We start from the raw sequence: 20,342 nt of genomic DNA, 5'->3' as shown, positions 1-20,342 counted from the left end.
TTAGTTGCAGCTAAGCCCCTTTTTAAACAATGTGTCTTAGAATGTCCAAAACTAATTTGTTCTATTAATTTCTAAGTGACTTAAATGCAACTAACTGGATTGGGGTTATTCTTTTCTTAAGCCATCCAGCTTTAGGACACATGCCAACTAGGAATTAATGAGAGACTTAAGAATAAACAAGTCTAGGACCGAGATTTAGTTGTAATTGAAAAACTAGCTCAGCCACTTCCATCAAATTTCCATCACTAATGGTAATCTCTTGTAAGTTCATCATTAAGGAATAAGAAAATCAACACTTTTAGCCAATACAGAGATCACTCAAATGTGTGTCTGGAAGCTAGTTCTGAGCACCTTGAACATTCCACAGGGATTGTAAAACCTGGTTGTTCCACCAGGCCTTCTCCACCTAGCCAGCCACCACTAACATCTCCTCTTGGCCTCCGGGGCGGGGAGGGGGGAGGAGTGGGAATGAGACGGTATAGATCGTTTAAGTCGCCATCTATTTTTATGAAAAATTTTCTATAATTTATCTATTTATTTAACAGCATCAGTATGGTGTTGGCATTTTTAATAGTTATAATGTTTAATTGTTGTTTCAAATGTTTCAGTGTGTTTTTAACTTGTAACCCTCCCTGAGCCCTTTAGGAAAAGGCGGGATAAAAGTACGATTAAATAAACAAACAAACAAATAAATGTTTAAACAAAAAATAAATTAAAAAGAGCCAGCTTTTTGCTTAGTAAATATACGACTGAAGCCCACCGCAGATGTACTGAAATCCCTAGCATTTGACTGTAACCACCTGCTGACTCCTTTCCTTGATTGTGGAAAGGGGAAGAGGTACACTGTGGTATGTTGATCGCAGCCTAGTGATCAAATGCATAAACTCTAGTTCTTCTCTCGAATCAATTCATCTCGGTGCTCAGTGGATGAATTTAGGCATGCCACGGTGTAATCCTGAAAAGACACCCTCTGAGCCTATTGACTTCAATGGGTTTAGGTAAGAATAATTCAATTTAGAATTCCAGTGTAGTCTCACTCCTGCATTTGCTGTGCTGAATGATAGTAACTGTCCTACTTCTCAAGATGGCTGCAATAACTGCTGAAATACTGAAGATTATGTGTGAGCACTTAGGAAGAATGATATATAAATTCTAAGCATTTTTTTAAAGCCATAGAACATGAATTGGGGGGAAGAATTAGGACTAATAAAAGGAAACACTTCTTCACACAACGTGTGATTGGTGTTTGGAATATGCTGCCACAGGAGGTGGTGATGGCCACTAACCTGGATAGCTTTAAAAGGGCTTGGACAGATTTATGGAGGAGAAGTCGATCTATGGCTACCAATCTTGATCCTCCTTGTTCTCAGATTGCAAATGCCTTAGCAGACCAGGTGCTCAGGAGCAGCAGCAGCAGAAGGCCATTGCTTTCACATCCTGCATGTGAGCTCCCAAAGGCACCTGGTGGGCCACTGCGAGTAGCAGAGTGCTGGACTAAATGGACTCTGGTCTGATCCAGCAGGCTAGTTCTTATGTTCTTATGAATTTCCTGCTCTCACTCTGTATGCTTTATGAACACTTGCTAACAGTTTTCAAATAAAGAATTTCATTGACTTTCTTACACCAGCAGAATGACTGTGGTTTTAAAAAAAATTCTGTAGTAAATTTATGATATATATCTGCTTTCCTGAATTATGGGTGTCTTCTGTACAAGAAGAAGAAAAGAAAATAAGCATGAATTATTAGTTTCTTTGTTTTGAAAAGCTGTCATTCTTGTTTTTCCTAAAACATGGATTAAAGGAGCAAATAACTGAGGCTGGTTTTTCCCCTTTCTTTTTTACAGAAAGAGCGAGATTTAGAATTAGCAGCTAGGATTGGCCAGTCATTACTGAAGAAGAATAAATCTCTAACTGAGAGAAATGAATTCCTTGAAGAGCAAGTGGAACATATCAGGGAAGAGGTAAAGGCAATCACATATGCTGAATTTTTCCAGTCAAGTTAACCTCTTTTTTCCCCTCTAAGCCAAATTTGTTTGCCCTCAGGTCTTGCCATGTTATCTTTATCTGTGCCACAGGCGTAATGCCCATTGGGCAAGGTGGGCAGCTGCCCAGGGCATCACCTTGTGGGGGGCATCAAAATGCTGGGTTCGTTTTTGGGTATTTTAGTGGTTTTCCATTTTTGGCCTGCAGGGGGCGCAGTTTTTAGGCTAGCGGCACCAGAATTTCAGCGTATCATCAGGGGACTGTCCTTATGCTACCCCCCAAGTTTGGTGAGGTTTGGTTCAGGGAGTCCAAAGTTATGGACTCCCCAAAGGGAAATTCACCCTATCCCCATTGTTTCCAGAACTAGGAGGCCTAATAGGAAATGGGGGGCTACAGTTTTGAGGGTCCATAACTTTGGCCCCCCTGAACCAAACTGCACCAAACTTGGCGGGTATCATTAGGGCAGTCTCCTGATGAGACCCTGAAAGTTTTGAGACTGTGCCTTTAGAAATGTGCCCCCCACAGCCACCGCAACCCCCATTGACAGCAATGCAGAAAACTTTCAATGCAAGAACAAAGATTCTTGGGCAAATTTCTAGGATCGTTTCTGCAGGGGTGCATTTTGGATGTATTGGCACCAAAATTTCAGGGTATCATCTGGAGATGATGGCACCCCCCATGTTTGGTGCAGTTTGGTTCAGGGGGGGCCAAAGTTATGGACCCTCAAAACTGTAGCCCCCATCTCCTATTAGCTCCCATTGGAAACAATGGGGGATGGGGCACCCCCTTTGGGAGTCCATCACTTTGGACTCCTTGAACCAAACCTCACCAAACTTGGGGAGTAGCATAAGGACAGTCTCCTGATGATATGCTGAATTCTTGGTGCTGATATGTCTAAAAATGCACACCCTGCAGGCACCAATGTCCTGGTGAAAAAAAAATTGGTCGTGGTGGAATGGCCGCCCATGGGGGCAGGGGCATCCAACTCAGGTTTTGCCCAGGGCTACAGTTTGCCCAGGGCTGCCTCGTTACGCCCCTGATCTGTGCCATAGTACTGTATCTGTTCCATAGTACCTTATCTGTTTCATAGTACTTTATAGGAATGAAACTCATAGTAACATGGATCCTCAACCTGCTTGGCCTTTCACAGATACCGTATATACTCGTGTATAAGTCGACTTTTTCAGCACATTTTTTGTGCCGAAAAAGCCCTCCTCGAGGAAACGTCAGACAGCAGTCATCTGCTTTTTGGGTCATACCTGTTAGGGTATGAAGCAATAGGTAAGGGCACATTGCTGTCCCCATAAAGACTTTCAGAGGGGTCAGACAAGGATGCCTTTTGGCCCCGTCTGTTTATTTTCTATATAAACAGCCTAGTAAGTTGCCTAAATAAGCCAGAAATGCATCTGTCTAAATTGCTTCACCACTATGTACTGCTCCTATTATATACAGATGATTCTGTTCTCTCCAGAACTCCTGTAGGCCTGTAGAGAGCCAGCGTGGTGTAGTGGTTAGGAGCAGGTGGATTCTAATCTGGAGAACCAGGTTTGATTCCCCACTCCTCCACCTGTGTGTCAGAGGCTTCTCTGGTGAACCAAATGTGTTTCCGCACTCCTACATGCCTGCTGGGTGACCTTGGGCTAGTCACAGTTCTTCGGAACTCTCTCAGCCCCACCTACCTCATAAGGAGTCTGTTGTGGGGAGAGGAAGGGGAAGGAGCTTGTAAGCCACCTGGAGTCTCCTCACAGGAGAGAAAGGTGGAGTATAAATCCAAACTCTTCTTCTTCTTCTGAAAAGAATGCTAAATAGGCTCTGTATTGTAAAAATGAACATCTAGATATCAACTGCAAAAAATAAAAGTGATGGTCTGCGAGAGGCTCCTGAAAACTAAGATCTAGAAATTAAACAGACAAGGATAAAACAAGTACACAATTTCAGATATTTGGGATTATGCTGCAGGCCACCTGCTTTAAAGCAGCATATATAAATCATGCCACTGAGCTCGACCAGCCCCCAATATAATAAAAGTTTTGTGTACTAAGGGGGACACTATTCCCTGCAGCTGTCAAACAATTTCAAGCAAAGACTTTAGTACTGCTTCTATACAGCTCTCTTCTGCGACCACCAACAGTGTTATGTGCGACTCTTTCATTTTAACACGCCTCACATCCTCAACCAAGCAAACAGCCGTGCCTGTGAGGTGCGTTTGGGGTCTGCAATCAAACTAGAGAATCACAGCCCCTGGCTCCCAGCTGCGGAGCCACGCAGGGGGAAAGGGCCATAACATGACCCTGGAGGCGGCCCTTCCATGGGACAGCCAGCCATGTGAACCGCTAAGGGTGAGGATGGGTTTATGTAACCTGCTTCTCACCCAGGTTTACTGGCCCGTGGGGAAAGGGCCTATGTTAGTTACAGTTTGATGGCACTTACATAGGTTTCCAGTACTAGTATTTAATATACGGTGCTTTGCTTTATTTTGTTTTGGAATTTTTGTTTTTTGTTTTTCTACTTCTGACTGATAATATGAACACATTTAGTAAAGCAGTTATTGAAGGAATATTTTCAGGAATCTGACATTTCTCATAATATCTTCTCTAAATACGCTAAGTATATTGGACTAAAACCAGAAGCATTGGCAACACTGATGGGGTAAATGTACGAAAGTGCTAGTAATGTTCTGTTACACCTGAAAGGTAAACATAGCTAGAGATAATAGTTTTATCTCATGTTTCTCTGTTTGCATTCAGAATGTCACCTGGATATGGAGATCAGCATTGTATAACGTTGCCTGAAGTGGTTGTAATTATGTGTGATTCACCACTCAGTTGTGGTTGTTTTCAATCAGTATAAAACCATTTGATTTACTACAGAAAGATCAACCCAATGGTCATCTGTCAAGTTGGAATTCAAAGAGGGGAACCTTTTATAGTTATGGAATTGTTAAGTGGCCCCACCCCAAACATAGAACAATTTCCTTTATCTTCACAAGTAACCCCATGAACTGAACCACATACTCTAAACCAGTATTTTCCATCCTGTGGGTCAGGATCCAAATGTGGGTCGTGAAACCTTTAAAAGTGAGTCACAGGCCAGACCTCCCCAATTTCTCCTTCTGCCCATTCCACTGCTCTCTTTTGCATTTTGGAAAACAAGATCTGAGCCTAAAAACAGTATCTTCTACATCATGTATTTGTTGGTATTTTTTCTTCACTGCATATATATATACATATGCTGATCAAGTAAAATATGTCTTCAGTGAGTTTCTTAGAATCATAGGGGAGATTAGAGGGAGCAATAGAGAAGGAGAAGGTAGTCAAATCTGGGATGTAATCTCCATATGCAACGGCTATGCAGGTGCGTAACAAGAGTGGGGAAAGGGAGGACTCTTTACCTGGGTGCCAGTCACCTAAGGGGATCCTGGCTGCTGTCCCCCACCTCCATCCCCAGGCTGCCACACAAAAAAAACCCCTGTGCTTGCTGTAAAATTAAAATTAATTTATTTCCAGGTAAGACCAGGAGGAGACTGAGACAGGGACAGGCCAGGGAAGGAGTGCCCTCCTTGACCAGTTCCCACCCCCAGTTTCCTCCCAGCTGCAGCACTGCTCACCTGGAATTAAATTAAGCAACCAGATGCTAATTTTAAAGCAGCCAGCTTTTTTTGGTGACAGGTAGAATGTGGTTGACATTTTCCCACTGCCACCAAATTTCTCTCTTTCCCTTTTCATTTCTCCTTTCTCAGCCCTTTTTTTAATCTTCCCCCCCTTTTGTGTCTTCACCACTAAGTCTCACTCACCCCTTTCTCTGACCCCCTTTCTGACTCTGACACCCCTCTCTTCTCTCTTTCCCTCCCCAACTTCTCTCTCTTTCCCTTCCCCTCTTCTCTCTCTTGCCCCCACCCTTTATCTCTGGATGGAGGATACACTACTGAGTAGTAGTAGTGTGAGAACAAAATCTTGGGGTGCGGGTGGACAATAAGTTAAATATGAGCAGTCAGTGTGAAGCAGCAATCCAAAAAGCTAATGTGATCAGTAGGGGCATAACATCCAGATTGCAAGAGGTTGAGGGGCACAGTTTGCAATCTTGCCCTGGGTGACATTTTCTGTAAATATGCTCCCCGCCCCGCTCGTGACTGTGTATATTGGAATGCCATTTGCTTAAGTGGGGGCAGATGAGCCCTTTGTGCAATGTTTGCTGTTTTCTCAAAAATATCTTAGCCACTGTAGAAAGTGGAATGCTTAACCAGATAAATGCCAAGGCAATAGTTTGCCTAGGGTGCAAAAAAAACCAGGGGCCAGCCTTGGATGGGTCACCATACCAAGTAAATTTGAACATATGAGTTACTGTACTGAAAAGGTTGGGAAACACTGCTCTAAACCATACCAAGGTTGACTGTCATTTTCTTTTTGCTTTCAGAGATGCATTTAGAAGATGATTGACAGACTTTCTCCCTTAATTTGTTCAGGTTTCTCAATTGCGTCATGAGCTGTCCATGAAAGATGAGCTGCTTCAGTTTTATACCAGCGCTGCTGAAGAGAGTGAACCAGAGTCCATCTGTTCAACTCCGTATGTATGGGGAAAATAGGTCATACTACCCTGTAAGAGTTCTGTTTGCACCCATCCGCTATATCTGGCGCCGCTGCATGGAATTTGCAGTCAATACAGTCTGTGTCGACCTGAGAGTGGAAATGAACTCTCTACTGTTTATGAAAAAGACTAGCCGTATAAATTCTGCCTTGTATAATATGTACATTATTCATACATATATTTGGGCCATTTTGTAGCATCTTGTAGTTCAAGCATGCAATCCTGTGTTCATTCAAGAGTGAGCTACAGTCAGCTGTGTTTATGCAGTTACTGCCAGAATGGTCTTAAATGCATTGCTGCCTGCTTAAAAGTCAGCACCCTGTTGAATGTTTCTGGCTTCCAGGGGTACATGGAAACTCTGACTGGGATAAGTAAAAGCTCCACCTAAATGCAAACAGGTCCTCCGTATAAGCCCAGAGCTTGAGGGTAGTAGCAGGCTTATTCCACTGACTTACACCACTTAAGACAGTGGGGTCATAGTCAGCATATGTGCGAGTCTGTCAACAGAAGAGTAGAGGCCCAGATTGCTGTGTTCCGCCTGTGCAGAATACAGCTGTACCATTGCTCTGGAATCTTCCTCCTGCCACTTCTTTGCATCTGTATAGAGGCACTTGCCTTTACTCCAGTGGAAGCTTGGTGAAACCAAGAGACTGTTGTAGGGTGAGTTTGGTCTCACCACCTTTGTTTTTCCTGAAGAGAAAAGTAGCAGCCTACCTACCGTGTTTCCATGAATATAAGATGATTTTTTAAAAAACTTTTCACAGATTTCTTTTAAAAAATGTTAAATTCAGGGAAAAAAATTATACAATACTCTGAGACTGCAGGGAGAGGCAAGAGAGCCCAAAGCTCAGTCACACAGTTCAGAAATGCTGCTGGTGCCCTCTTTTTCTCAACATTTTCTGTCTCAGCCAGAATGCACATAGAGAGAGAGAGAAGGGACAGCCTCTCCATTAGCAGGGGAGGGGACTTGGAAGCAGCTTGTGTGACTGAGTTATGGGAGGTATGCTTTGATTTGTGAAGGGTTCACTCTGTTCCTTCATGCTTTCTGATTCTAGATCAACTAGACTAGTAGAGAGTGGGAGTGTGTATTTCACAAAGCCGAATTAGAAAAAAAACCCCATGAAAAATACATTTTCAGGGGGGTTTTTTCTCCTGAAAAAAAGGTGATGCTGTAAGAGAGCCGAAAAGCTATCCCCAAAACATGCCAAAAAATTTTCAGCATTTTTCAGGCCACTTTGGCCTCACAGCTACTTAAAAAATATATATAGGGGGACCTCTTCCCCTCTTCACTTATGTACAGACTGCAGCCATAGTCCACATGGGATCAGAGCTGGCCAGGCCCAGCATTCAGCTCTGGGCTGCTGCCTCCAGTGTCCACATGGAGTTTGGAGACAGCACAGAGCACAAGCCCAGTGTTCAGCTCTGGGCTGCCTACCTCCTCTCGTACCCACTTTGGAGGAGATTCAGAATTTTTCAGGATCAGGTTTAATAGACCCGGGGAAAAAATTGAAAAACCTAAAAAAAAGCGCCAGTGGTTCAGTGAGTTCTCATACAACAGCAAGAAAGACATCTTGTTGGGGTTTGGGGGAGCAATTATGTATTCCTAGTGTTGCAATTTATGGGTACCTTGCCATTTTGCTGCAACGTTTTTTGATAAGACTGCACTTTTTTAAACAATCCCCTATGGACAGCACAGGCCAGTTTTCTGTGCTATTTTGTAGATTGCTTGTCATTAGAAATGAGTGGAATAAAGAAAACCGCAAATCTGGTTTTCGTTTAGCTTTCAGTTTTGAAAACTGTGAAAAACACTGAATTTGGGGACAGCTCTGGTTGGTGGGAAGTTGCTGCGCACTCTTTGTGCTCAGGTAGACAAAAATATGCCTAATAAAGGTTTACTGTACTGTAGACAAAAATAAACATGCTTGCATACCTCTTAATAGGTTGAAGAGAAACGAATCATCTTCATCCGTCCAGAATTATTTTCATTTGGATTCTCTTCAGAGGAAGCTAAAGGACCTTGAAGAAGAGAATGTTGTGCTTCGATCGGAGGTACTTCTCTAATAATGACAGCATTAATAAAGCCCTTTTAAAAATGTGTAATTTAGTACATGGTACTGATAAGATTAGCAGAGCAACTAGCTGTTCATGGCACCAGAAGTTCAAAGTGCAACTGCACCTGGTTATCAAGGAGTATGGCTGTCTTGTATTTTATTTTACACCCCGTATTTGTAGACAGTCATCATTTAGAGGACATCTTCTTAGTTGTATGCATTTTCCTATGTCTGGTGGAGGTTTTGTTTAAATGTTTTGTTTTTGAAATTTTGCTAGTATGAGGAATAACTTTCCCCATCCCATTCTGTTCTTCATTTCCTTCATGGCATTTGGGTGTGAGGGTCTTTAGTGTCCATGTTTGCAGATACCGAGGAATCTTCTTAAATACCTGGGTGTACTTTTCCACAGATTCCTGAGTCACAGGACTTTGAAAGTAGGTCCCTGTGGGACTTCAGCCTGCCACCCCTTGATGTCTGTTGCCTCTGTAGAGAATAGGCCAAGGGATTACAGACTTGATTAGATTGCATAAGCATAAGCATTTTATTGTCATTGTGCATGCACAATGAAATTTACAACAGAAGTCACATAGGTCTAGTTTCGATCTAGTGAGCAGTCCTGATACGACAGTGGGCTAGATCTCCTCTTGCAAAATCTTCTCTAATAGATCATCTTCCTTGGCCTATTTTAGGGATATTAATTTCTAATCCAGATTTGCGGACAGCTTGCTTTTCATTATCCTAGACTTGTGCAACTTTCCTTACTGTTTTCAGTATTTCGAGTGTGTGTATCCTAAAAAATCAGAACCACTGTAGCCATTGCTCCCATCTTCCCTTACTACTCAGAGGCAGCAGGTGTAGGAAGGGAAGGCCAAAGATAAATGAATCTGGTCTCACGACACAACTGTTTGGCAGCATTTCCAGTCACTTCAAATGTTAAAGGGAGGCGAGGTCTGCCTTTATAGAAAATAATGGCGCTTTAAAATTGAAAGCAACTGGACTGGAAATACCGACTGAAAGCTGACCAGGTAGACCTGGCCTCCAAGGCTAGGCCTTTGACCCATGGGTGCAATTATTTCCCATAATAATGGATCAGAGGCCAGATCCACCCATAGGGAATAATGAAGCTATTATATCTTTATAATTACTAGCTTCTCTCTCCTTCCATTTTGGCTTCTGGTGCACCAAACTCAACACACTCCTGAAATTCTAAGGAATAAATTTTCATAACTCCCAGAATTTGGGAGTATTCACTAGGGTGCCAAATACAGACATCCCCCCAAATAACCCCAAACAGCTAATTTCCTGCCCCTAACTTGTATAGGTTGGATTTTCCACTAGTTTCAGTGATGACACCTAGTGGTGGTAACTTGTAATTGTTCCATATAGCCATGGAAGAGAAAATCTTTTTCTGTTATTTCTTCTCTAAGAAGCCTGGCTCCATCTGTAGAGAGAAAGACTTCCCCCTTGAAAATCAAATGGCAGTGCTAGAAACAGTAAGAGATTACTGTGGAGTTGATTCTGAACTTTTTTTGCGATTTTGAACAGGCCTGCCAGCTGCAGACAGAAACCATTACTTATGAAGAGAAAGAACAGCAGCTTGTGAATGACTGCGTGAAAGAGCTCAGTACGTTTCTCTGATTCCTTTATTATGTGGTCATGTCTTTTGGGTGCAAGATGTTTGTGTTGACTTTCTTGACATTTTGTCACCTTGTGTGTGTTGATTTAACAATTTACTAGGCTGCCAAATACTGCTCTGCACAAGTTCACTCTCCTCTGTAGTTGTTGTCTTGGTTCCAGTGAGTTAAATAAGTCACTGGAGTCAAACCATTGTTATTAACTATCATTTTGTTTCTTAATTGTTTAAGGAGACGCAAACATCCAGATTGCCAGCATCTCTGAAGAGCTAGCCAAGAAAACCGACGATGCTGCTCGACAACAGGAAGAAATCACCCACCTTCTCTCTCAGATAGTGGACTTGCAGAAAAAGGCGAAAGCTGTAAGGTTCAAGTAATAGCTGGGAAGTAGAAGCTATAATGCAGTGTATGGGGCAACGCCTCTGCTTTGATAAGCTCTTTTTATTCGGTATAGCTGAATGTTTAAAAAAGGGGAAAATGCAGACTTATGTGTGTATTTAGTGCTGTTGATGTTTTGGCTTTTCTCAGTGTACGGTGGAAAATGAAGAACTTATACAACATCTGGGGGCAGCTAAAGATGCACAAAGGCAGCTTACAGCTGAAGTAAGTACAGAAATTGCACAATTATACACATATGGAGCTGGTAGTTGCTTTTAGCCTGGGTAAACATTAGTGTTTAAAAGACTTATGTGGAGTTTTTTCCAGTCTTGCTCCAGATCATGGTCATATCTCATATATTTGCCAATTAAAACAATTAGTACATAACATGAATGCAAAAAAAAAGTCCTGTCTTGAAGTAGTAGAGAAAAAATAGTTATGGTGGGACTGGATCTAATTTTGCTTGCTCATTTGCTGGCTTGGTTACATCTTTTTTTAACGGGTTTGCTTTTGGGGCCAAATGTTGTCTGCTTTTTCAATCTTTTTCACTGTTGGTTCAGGTTGTTTGGACTCTTCTTGCCACTGGAGAATTTTGGATCCATTTTGCCATTCAGATCCATTTTGTAACTGGATGAATTATTGCTGTTGAGAAATTAGCATTTTTCTTTGTGGGCGAGGTTAACAGCAAAAGTCTGAATTGTCTGAGTGGCTGGTGTGATTAATGCCAGTTATCTGTGGACCAGGAGATGAGTTCATGTTCTGAGCATGCAGTGATCAGTTTTCTGGAGGAGTCTGTTAGGGAGAGGTGAAGAGGTTTGATTATCATCCTGTCAACTGTGGGTCATTAAACAAGGCTGGAGCATTGATGAATCACAGAAAGAAGTCCTGATTAAGGAGGGTCAGCGTTCTCATGGGATCCAGGTTACTTCCTTGTGTCTTATCCCCTTACTCAGGGGTCTGCAACCTGCGGCTCTCCAGATGTTCATGGAGTACAATTCCCATCAGCCCTTGCCAGCATGGCCTGATGGGAATTATAGTCCATGAACATCTGGAGAGCCACAGGTTGCAGAGTCCTGCTTTTACTCATATATGGCCTGATCATAATACTCTGGCTTCTGGATCTTACCTTGCAACGCAGATATCATGAGGCTTGAGAAGGCAGGCCAGGGCTGGGGGGTGGTCTCAGAAGAAGGCTTCCCGACAAGAAGATTGAGGGGAAATATCAGCTATGCACAGGCAAATCTTTTAACTAGTCTGTTTGTGAATTAAAGAGTTCCCAAGAGAAATGAAACTTCCCACCCAAAAAAGAAACAGTTATAACAAATAATAACCTTTTTACAATGTAATAATAATGTAATAATAATTTTATTATTTATTTATTTATTTACTTAGTGTAATAATAATGTAACAAACAGTTCAGTCCTGTGCAGAATTCTCTCGTTTTCTGTTTTGCTCATAAAGATGAATTCTAATTCTTTTTGCTGTCTAAGCTACTTGAATATGTCTGGGCAAAAGTTCTTGAAACCTCAGAAGTTAATGCATGTCTAAACAGGACACTCAGTGGTGAAGGGCTAACCCTTCCTGTGGGCCCTGCGTCACTTTTTATCCTTCTCCACAGTTAGGAGAAGCAGAATAATTAATGTATGATGCAGCAGAGTTGTGCCATTTGTGTTCCTTTATGCAGCTGACTGAACAACCATGGGAACCTTCATCATCTGTTACAACCATCTAGAAAATAGATTCAGGCTGAGCTTCATTGGATATGTGGGTTGTAATATTTGTAAACGCATACCGTTCATTTGGACTGGAGAAGTGTTTTTCTCTCCCATGAATGTTTTTGACTCATGCCGGTAGTTAGCCATGAGACACAGGAATCACTTCTGCTCTCTGCCTTACAGTTACGAGAGCTGGAAGACAAGTATGCCGAGTGCATGGAAATGCTTCACGAGGCGCAGGAAGAGCTGAAGAACCTTCGGAACAAGACGATGCCAAATGCCATCTCACGCCGTTACCACTCTTTAGGCCTTTTCCCCATGGTGAGAAGCATAACAAGAAATAGAAAACTGATCCTCTGCTAAGTCCAATGCTGCTTTGGCTAGCTGAAGGAAATACATTATTTCTGTAAAATGTATTGTTGAAGGCTTTCACAGACAGAATCAACGGGCTGCTGTGGGTTGCCTGGCCTGTGTGGCTGTGGTACAGTAGTCTTTGCTCCTAATGTTTCACCCACATCTATGGCTGGCATCTTTGGAGAAATGTCATAATAAGATGTGTTTCCCTCTGTGGTGAAATGTTAGGAGCAAAAACTATCATACCATGGCCACACAGGCCAGACAACCCACGACAGCCAGTATTTCTGTAAACACTGATAGAAGAAGAAGAGTTGGGTTAATAGCCCCCCTTTCTCTCCTTTAGGAGACTCAAAGGGACTTACAAACTCCTTTCCCTTCCCCCCTCACAACAACTAGGTAGGTGGGACTGAGAGAGCTCCGTAGAGCTGTGACTAGCCCAAGGTCACCCAGCTGGCGTGTGTTGGAGTGTACAGGCTAATCTGAATTCCCCAGATAAGCCTCCACAGCTCAAGCGGCAGAGTGGGGAATTAAACCCGGTTCCTCCAGATTAGAGTACACCTGGTCTTAACCACTACGCCACTGGGTCACCAATTTAAATCAGTTAAATAGAGGTGAAGCCCAAGTTCCTGCATGCTAATAAACCCATTTTAAATCTCATTGAGACAGGGCTAGCTGTTGTAAAATATTACTTTGAGAGGGAAATTTTTCCAAGCACTCTAAAAGATGGCAATGATTCAATCTTTCTGAGGAAAAAAATCCACTTTCTCAACAAAGATATCATGGCCATGAATTACGATTGAGACTAGATGGATATTACAAGAACTGCATTTAATGTGATTTCAGCAATTTTGCTTGTCTGGACAGACTGAAATTAGTTATGGATGTCCCTGAGCCAGCAATGTTATTCAGGGATCTCTCCTTTTGTGAAGGAATTTAATTGCACATTTAATAAAATAGCCTTTTTCTTTCAAAAGGCAGCACATTGTGTCAGATAAAATATTTTAGTATTTAAAGTGACAAAAACCCATGTTTCATTTTTAACAGCAACTGTGCAAACCCTAATCTTAGGCGCTGTAGAATGTACACTTGAAAGAGATTTATGTTCCATATTGTTTGTGCATGATATATTTAATCCTAAAACAATATATTTTGGAATTGACTTCTGATTTTTTAAATGAAAAATTATTAAACTACAACAATACCAAAGAGGCAGAAAGGAAACAAAAACACTTGCATGGTAGGGAACCCTCAAGGACTTGTGGAGTGGGGCAGCTTAAGCATAAGCATAAGCATTTATTATCATTGTGCACGCACAACGAAAATTTACAGCAGCTTACTTTCATATACTCCATCATGGCATAGATTTTGTGGGACACAAGCAGAAAAATTAAGTGTTTTCATTTGATAATTTAATTTGGAAAGGTATCCTTCGCAAACTGTAAATGTACATAAATATATATAAAGATGTTCCACCTTAAAAACAGAATTGGCTAGCTGTGGAGCTTTCCATATCATGGAGTGAGGGTTGCCTTTCATGAACCGCTTTAGCGGAAACTTGTCCGCTAAACAGAAATGGCAGTGCTTTCTTTTGCTATGGGGCAGGGTGAAGGATTGCTTTGTAAGAACTCAAAGCACATAGAGGTTCTTTTTTAGATGAGCTGCATCTGGCTACCATCATGACCTGTGGAAATAAACGCACATGTTAACGAGATTCTGTTTAAAACTGTCTTGACAGGATTCTTTGGCTGCAGAAATTGAAGGATCAATGCGAAAAGAGCTGCATCTGGATGATCCCGACTCTCCCGACTTAACGTAGGACCAATGCATTGCAAAACGTTGACACAATAGATATTTTAACCAGAAAAAAACAACAACAACATATAGCTTGCTATGTGGTGCCAACTGCCATGTGGGATAGTTTGTGTGAAGTTCTCCCAAGTCACAGCTGACTTATGGCGACCCCAGCAAGGGGCTTTCAGGGCAAATGATTAAGCAGAAGTGGTTTGCCATTGCCTTCCTCTGCACAGTCTTCCTTAGAAGTCTCCCTTCCAAGTACCAACCCTGCTTAGCTTCTGAGATCTGATGAGATTGGACTGTACCATTCTGTCTTCCCTCCCTCTAGAGCAGTTTACAGTGGCTTTAAGCAGCCCTAAGTCACAAACATATGGAAATCTTTTTTTATTGTGACAGTGCAAGCTCCAGTAGGCCATGCCTTCTACCACTGCTTCTACCACTTCTTAATTATTCCTCTTTTTCAGTGAAGACATTGGGGTTTCATGCTCCACTTGCCACAGGAATAAGATAATGTACTGGGGTCCTTGTGTTTTATTTCAGTGCTGGAGTCTTCTTGACTATACAAGAAAGAATTCAGAATTTTATACTCTGTCTCAGAAGAAGATGTTAGTATAGTAAGCTGAGGTGCAGTGGCCAACATAATTGTATGCTTCCACAGTAGAATATAGTCCTGAACAAATATGAGAATTATCATTCATTGTTATGTGCTGCCGTTGTAAAAATAATTATTTGTGCATTATTGAGCATGATACCTTGATGTCATTAAACTGAATGCCAAAATGTATTTTTATTTTCAAACTTCCAAATGGATGGCAGGGCGCAGGGATAGGTAAGCATTAGGACCCAAGTAGAGCATTCTACAACAAAGGAGGTCTGGCATGTTGAATTCTGTGGCGGAGGAACATACAACATCTTTTTCTGAAATGGACTATAGTGATCTCATTTCCAATACAGGATCTTCGGGTTCAGTTTTTGTCCAAGCAGTGAGAAGAGCCACAGCTTGGAATAAATTCTCTGGCATCAAATAGTGAGTTACAAACTCAACAAGTAGCTGATCCTGAAGAATGTGGAAAATTATTATTTTACAATCTTTCTCTCTTTCTGCAGAACAATCAATAATATAGAAAGTTTTCCATTGCTGATCATAGGATTGAGTAATCATAGGCCATGATAAATGCCATTGCTGTATATATATAATCACCTGGCTTGCTTTTGTTGATAATTCACTTTTTCTTTTCCAGCCATCACAAGAAAGTCTTTGACACAGTGCGAAACGTCAACCAGGTGGTGAAGCAGAGATCCCTTACCCCATCTCCAATGAACATCCCAGGATCTAACCAGTCTTCAGCAATGAACTCTGTCATTTCTAGCTGCCTCAGCACACCACGATCCAGTTTCTATGGAGGAGACATCTCCAATATTGTAATAGACAACAAGACTAATAGCATCATCCTAGAAACTGAATCTGACTCTGGGTCAGTACTGTGTATACTGGCTGACCTGAATTATTTACATGTATCCCTGAAATAAGAATAATGTCTTTAGAATTCTTTGTAAAGATGAACCAGAGTGCGACATATAGGTTTGTTAGATACTTGCACGCCAGTAGTGTATTTCACTAATTTAAACTCCAAAATAGTACTCAGGCAAATTGTTATGGTACTGGCAATGGCTGTCAGTAGGATCTAATAAGTTTTTGTGCTGTTGGAAAAAGAAAGCAGCAATCTGTTTGGCCACCAAAAGAGGTTAAACAAGAATATTCGGACCTGCGTGATTAGAAACCATAAGGAATGGGAGCTATATTGTGGAGGGGAATTGAGTGAAAAAGCTGCTTGCCTTATGTATCTGAAACCAGGTTGAAGGTTCGATATTTTTCCCCCCTTGGAAGATCACATTATGTTGATCTCAGTGGCAGAAAAAGAAGGCAGCTTTTCCTGCCACCTATTGATATGGATCAGGTTATTACATATGTATTGATAACCCAGTTGTATGTTCTGCAGACCTCTACACCAAGGTATATGTTGATGACTCCTAGATGGTATGAATTCATCATTTTAAAAGTGTGTTTAGCACTGCAAGTCAAGCAGTTGTTCCGCTGTATAGTTACAGAATTAGGATTTCAAATACCAGTCTTTTGGCTGTTCTCCTTAAGACTCTTATTGATGCACATATGCAGAATATCAGTTAAAGTGAAACCGTATAAAATGCGTGTGTGTTTGCCCACTCTCTCTCTCTCTCTCTCTCCTAGAAATGAAGAAAAGAAGAAGCCTGGAACTCCAGGAACTCCTGGCTCTAGCGACCTGGAAATAGCTCTCCGAAGGCTGTCTCTTCGGAGAGAAAACTATCTGTCAGAGAGGAAGTTCTTTGAAGAAGAGCAGGAAAGGAAGCTAAGAGAATTGGCAGAGAAGGGTCAACTCCACAGTGGCGCTGTTACTCCGACAGAGAGTATCATGTCGTTGGGAACTCACTCCAGGTTTTCTGAATTCACTGGATATTCAGGAATGTCCATCAGCAGTCGTTCATACCTCCCAGAGAAGCTTCAGATTGTGAAGCCCCTAGAAGGTGATAATAAAGCACCTCGGCCTTTATCTGTTCTCCTTAGTGATGGTCTGTGGTCTCTTCTCCACCAACAGGAAGCCGGAAATCTCTGTAACACATATTCATTTTACTTTCGAGATAGCCATCCCCGTTGCTTGTTTGAACTCTTTTAAAAGGAAGAGTTTGAAGGGCTTCTCGGGCAATCAACTTCCATAGTCAAATTGTGTGTGCTGTGTCTAAGGCCCCTTCCGCACATGCAGAATAATGCGCTTTCAATCCACTTCCAGTGCACTTTGAAGCGGTGCAGAATAGCAAAACCCACTTGCAAACAATTGTGAAAATGGATTGAAAGTGCATTATTCAGCACGTGCAGAAGGGGCCTAAATCATATTTCAATCAAAAATCATAGTTCAGTAGAATATTCATATAACTGTCAATTTCATTTGTTTTCCTCTGTCCAGTCACATATTCACTCATTTCTGTGCATGGATGGGTGGGTGGGTGGGGCTGGAGGGACCTTAGACTGAAGCAAATGCTTTAAATACTTTTTTTTTTACTGTAGTGTTATTGCTCAGTGCCTGAGGCAACATTCCCAGATGCCTTGTACCTAACTTATTCTGTGGATTTCCAAATGATTGCTACAAAACAGCACAACACATTTGACAATCATAAGACCTGTGTGTCAGTACTGTTAAGGAATTTGTATGGTTCATATGCACTACAATCCAATGCTCAGTTAAATTTCATAGGAGAAATAAATGGCACTTATGGAAGTACTTGAATGGCTGTTGCATTAGAGTCTTGGGGCTTGTGACTTGCATGGATCTTTCCACTGCTTGTTTTAATTTTTAAGTCCTTAGACTAGTTCAAGATAGCAATACCTATACGTTTTGACCAGTATTTGGGGGGGGGGGGGGGCATAATCATACTTTTTTAATGGGAGGAAATGCTTTATTTTGTATGAAGGTGGCACTCATATGCAACCAGCTTAAAATAATCAACAAGTAAGATCATCTTCCCTTTTGGGTTATTATAGTACTCCTCTGAAATTCTTAAATTGCAAAAGTCATTAGCCTTGTAATAGGTTTCTGTTATCCACTCATCTCTCTGCTTTCTTCTTCAATAAACTTTCAATCAAAGATTATGATCTTTCTCTCTGTCTCTTGATTTTTTTTAAGTTGTTTCATTTTTTTCTTAATCCATTGAACCTTTTCTGCCATTTTTTATAGTCCATTTTTGAAGTTTTAAAAAGTGTTTACCATGTGGTTTTGTTGCTGTTTCGGCGAGGAAGTGAATTTTTAGTCCTTGTCCTCTTAGAAAAATAGTTCTGAAATGTGGAAGCCACAGAGGAAAGATATTTTAGAATAACTTTTTTATTTTTTGATATTAACTGTGTTTCTGTTGTATTTTACATTTGAGTGTCATGTCTATTAGTGTGCATTGTGTCTATGTAAACAGATGTGTACAATAGAATATTCAAGAAAATCCAATGTTTTGTTAAACTGCTTCCTGTGAAGACCATTGTTGGATGCAAAATTTGTTATGAAAGAACTGGTAATGGGTTCTTTAGTTGCATGTAGGTAAAAATGAAAGAAGGCTCCATTACAGATTAGCCAGCAATGTGGATACTTTTTGTCCACTGATACCCAGGAACAAAATTGGGAGCAGGAGGAATAGACGGGTTGAAGTCTGTATTCAGGAGGAGAATGTAAGAAATTGCCATCTGTCTTAAGAAATCTTAAACGTCCTTAAGGCTTCAGAACTGCATGGTTGGAACTCAGGTCCTTGTCATTAAAGAGTCACCTATCAGTTTAAGAATTATTTGTATGCAAATATTAAATTCGATAGTTTGGAGTATTTTCGATTTTTAGATTCCCAGGTACTGGGAATCAAAAATGTTTTGTGCTTATGTGATTCCTGTTCAAGCAGATGGAGTCTGTCAATTTCTACAGGTGCAGGAAAGGATTAATTTCTTCCCATCAACCCACCTGTGGAAGATCTCCAGTTCCCCATACCTATTCCTAGGAGACCCCATTCATTAGGAGCTGCATTTTGGACGGGTGATGGGCGGGGTGCCTGGGGCAATTCTGGATGGTCCGAGGCCGGCCAGAAAGACAGTTTCTCTGCTGCCCTGCCCTTGAAGAGGGCTTTCCAGTAGCAAGGGGAGGCAGAAAAAGAAAAAAAACCTGCTTCCAGAAAGCCCTTTCTAGGGTTAAATGGACTCACACCACTCAAAAGATTTTCCCAGGGCCAAAGCCCAGTCTCTACATCCGGGAATGCCCCCAGAACACCCCCAGCTGGATCAGCTGCTATGTTAGGGTCGTGCAGCTGTGAAAGTGGTGGTCAGAAGAAGGTCCGTGGTGCCAACATGCCTCCCTGTTTGCCCTCTTGGCCAGCTTAAGCACCACGCCTGCCAGGAGGGCAGACACATCAGTATGAGCCTGCACCAACTGCAGTGGCCATTCAGCACCCCCTCCCCCATTGGGTTGAGCTGTTAGACTTTAGTGGGAAGGGAGATTGTCCTCTTGTGTTCAAGCAAATCTATGTAGACTCCAACCCAAAGTGCATTTCACCCTTTCAAAATTAAGCCAGATTTGTGAAAGAGAAAGTTAGAAGCCCTGTGTTTTTATAGATTCTCCAAATATAAATTTTTCTCTGGCCATGACCTTAATCACTTAAATCCATCTGTATCCTGCCTATAATGTTTGTGTGTGTATAACGGCGGAGAAGACTCATGAGAGCACTCTGGCATCCCAATTTTGCTCCAGCAAACAGATTCCATAACTGTCGCATATAGTTCTCTTATTTTAGTAGCAATGCCGAAGAAACCAGGATTGCTATCAGAGCATTAGGAACATATCGTAATATGTTGCTTTTGTGTTTACCAGAATTTGGGTTGAAATTCACAAATCTTTTTTATTGAGATGGTCACCTGACAACTGAAGTTATGCTATCCATGTTGCAATCCATGTTACTCTGAGACAAGCTAACTCTCTTTGAGTGGTGGAAGTACAAAACCATCTACTTAACTTCCAGGACAGATTGAGAATCAGTTTACAGATGTCAGGGAAGCACACAAAATGTTGTTGACTGTAGTTAATTTATCTGTATTACAGTTAATGTGCATTGAGTTTTTTATCACATCAGTAAAAAGAAATATTTTGAATCTTTTGCAATTGTGACATGCCTTTCAAATTATATATAGAGAATGTAGGATGCTAAATTTCAGTGGAGACTATCCAGTTGTCTGAGCACACTAGAACTGTATGTTTTTTTCTTATATGTAGGGGATGGAATCCCCCCCCCCCC

The 20,342-nt window shown here is 41.5% G+C and overlaps 1 protein-coding gene across 4 annotated transcripts in view; it reads left to right on the top strand.

Moving 5' to 3' along the window:
• Positions 1-20,342, top strand: part of TRAK1 (trafficking kinesin protein 1) — a 91,227-nt gene that overhangs the window by 52,142 nt on the left and 18,743 nt on the right. For all 4 annotated transcript variants that reach the window (XM_048510335.1, XM_048510334.1, XM_048510333.1 and 1 more), the window contains 10 exons: positions 1,844-1,960; positions 6,445-6,545; positions 8,507-8,615; positions 10,163-10,241; positions 10,483-10,613; positions 10,780-10,854; positions 12,528-12,665; positions 14,437-14,513; positions 15,737-15,970; positions 16,744-17,057. In XM_048510335.1, coding sequence (XP_048366292.1) covers positions 1,844-1,960; positions 6,445-6,545; positions 8,507-8,615; positions 10,163-10,241; positions 10,483-10,613; positions 10,780-10,854; positions 12,528-12,665; positions 14,437-14,513; positions 15,737-15,970; positions 16,744-17,057 — 1,375 coding nt within the window. The remainder of the gene's footprint in view (positions 1-1,843; positions 1,961-6,444; positions 6,546-8,506; positions 8,616-10,162; positions 10,242-10,482; positions 10,614-10,779; positions 10,855-12,527; positions 12,666-14,436; positions 14,514-15,736; positions 15,971-16,743; positions 17,058-20,342) is intronic.

The sequence above is a fragment of the Sphaerodactylus townsendi genome, linkage group LG11, assembly GCF_021028975.2.
Source record: "Sphaerodactylus townsendi isolate TG3544 linkage group LG11, MPM_Stown_v2.3, whole genome shotgun sequence".
Lineage (NCBI taxonomy): Eukaryota > Metazoa > Chordata > Lepidosauria > Squamata > Sphaerodactylidae > Sphaerodactylus > Sphaerodactylus townsendi.
The sequence above is the reverse complement of the archived record's forward strand: the minus strand, read 5'-3'. Positions and strand labels throughout refer to the sequence as shown.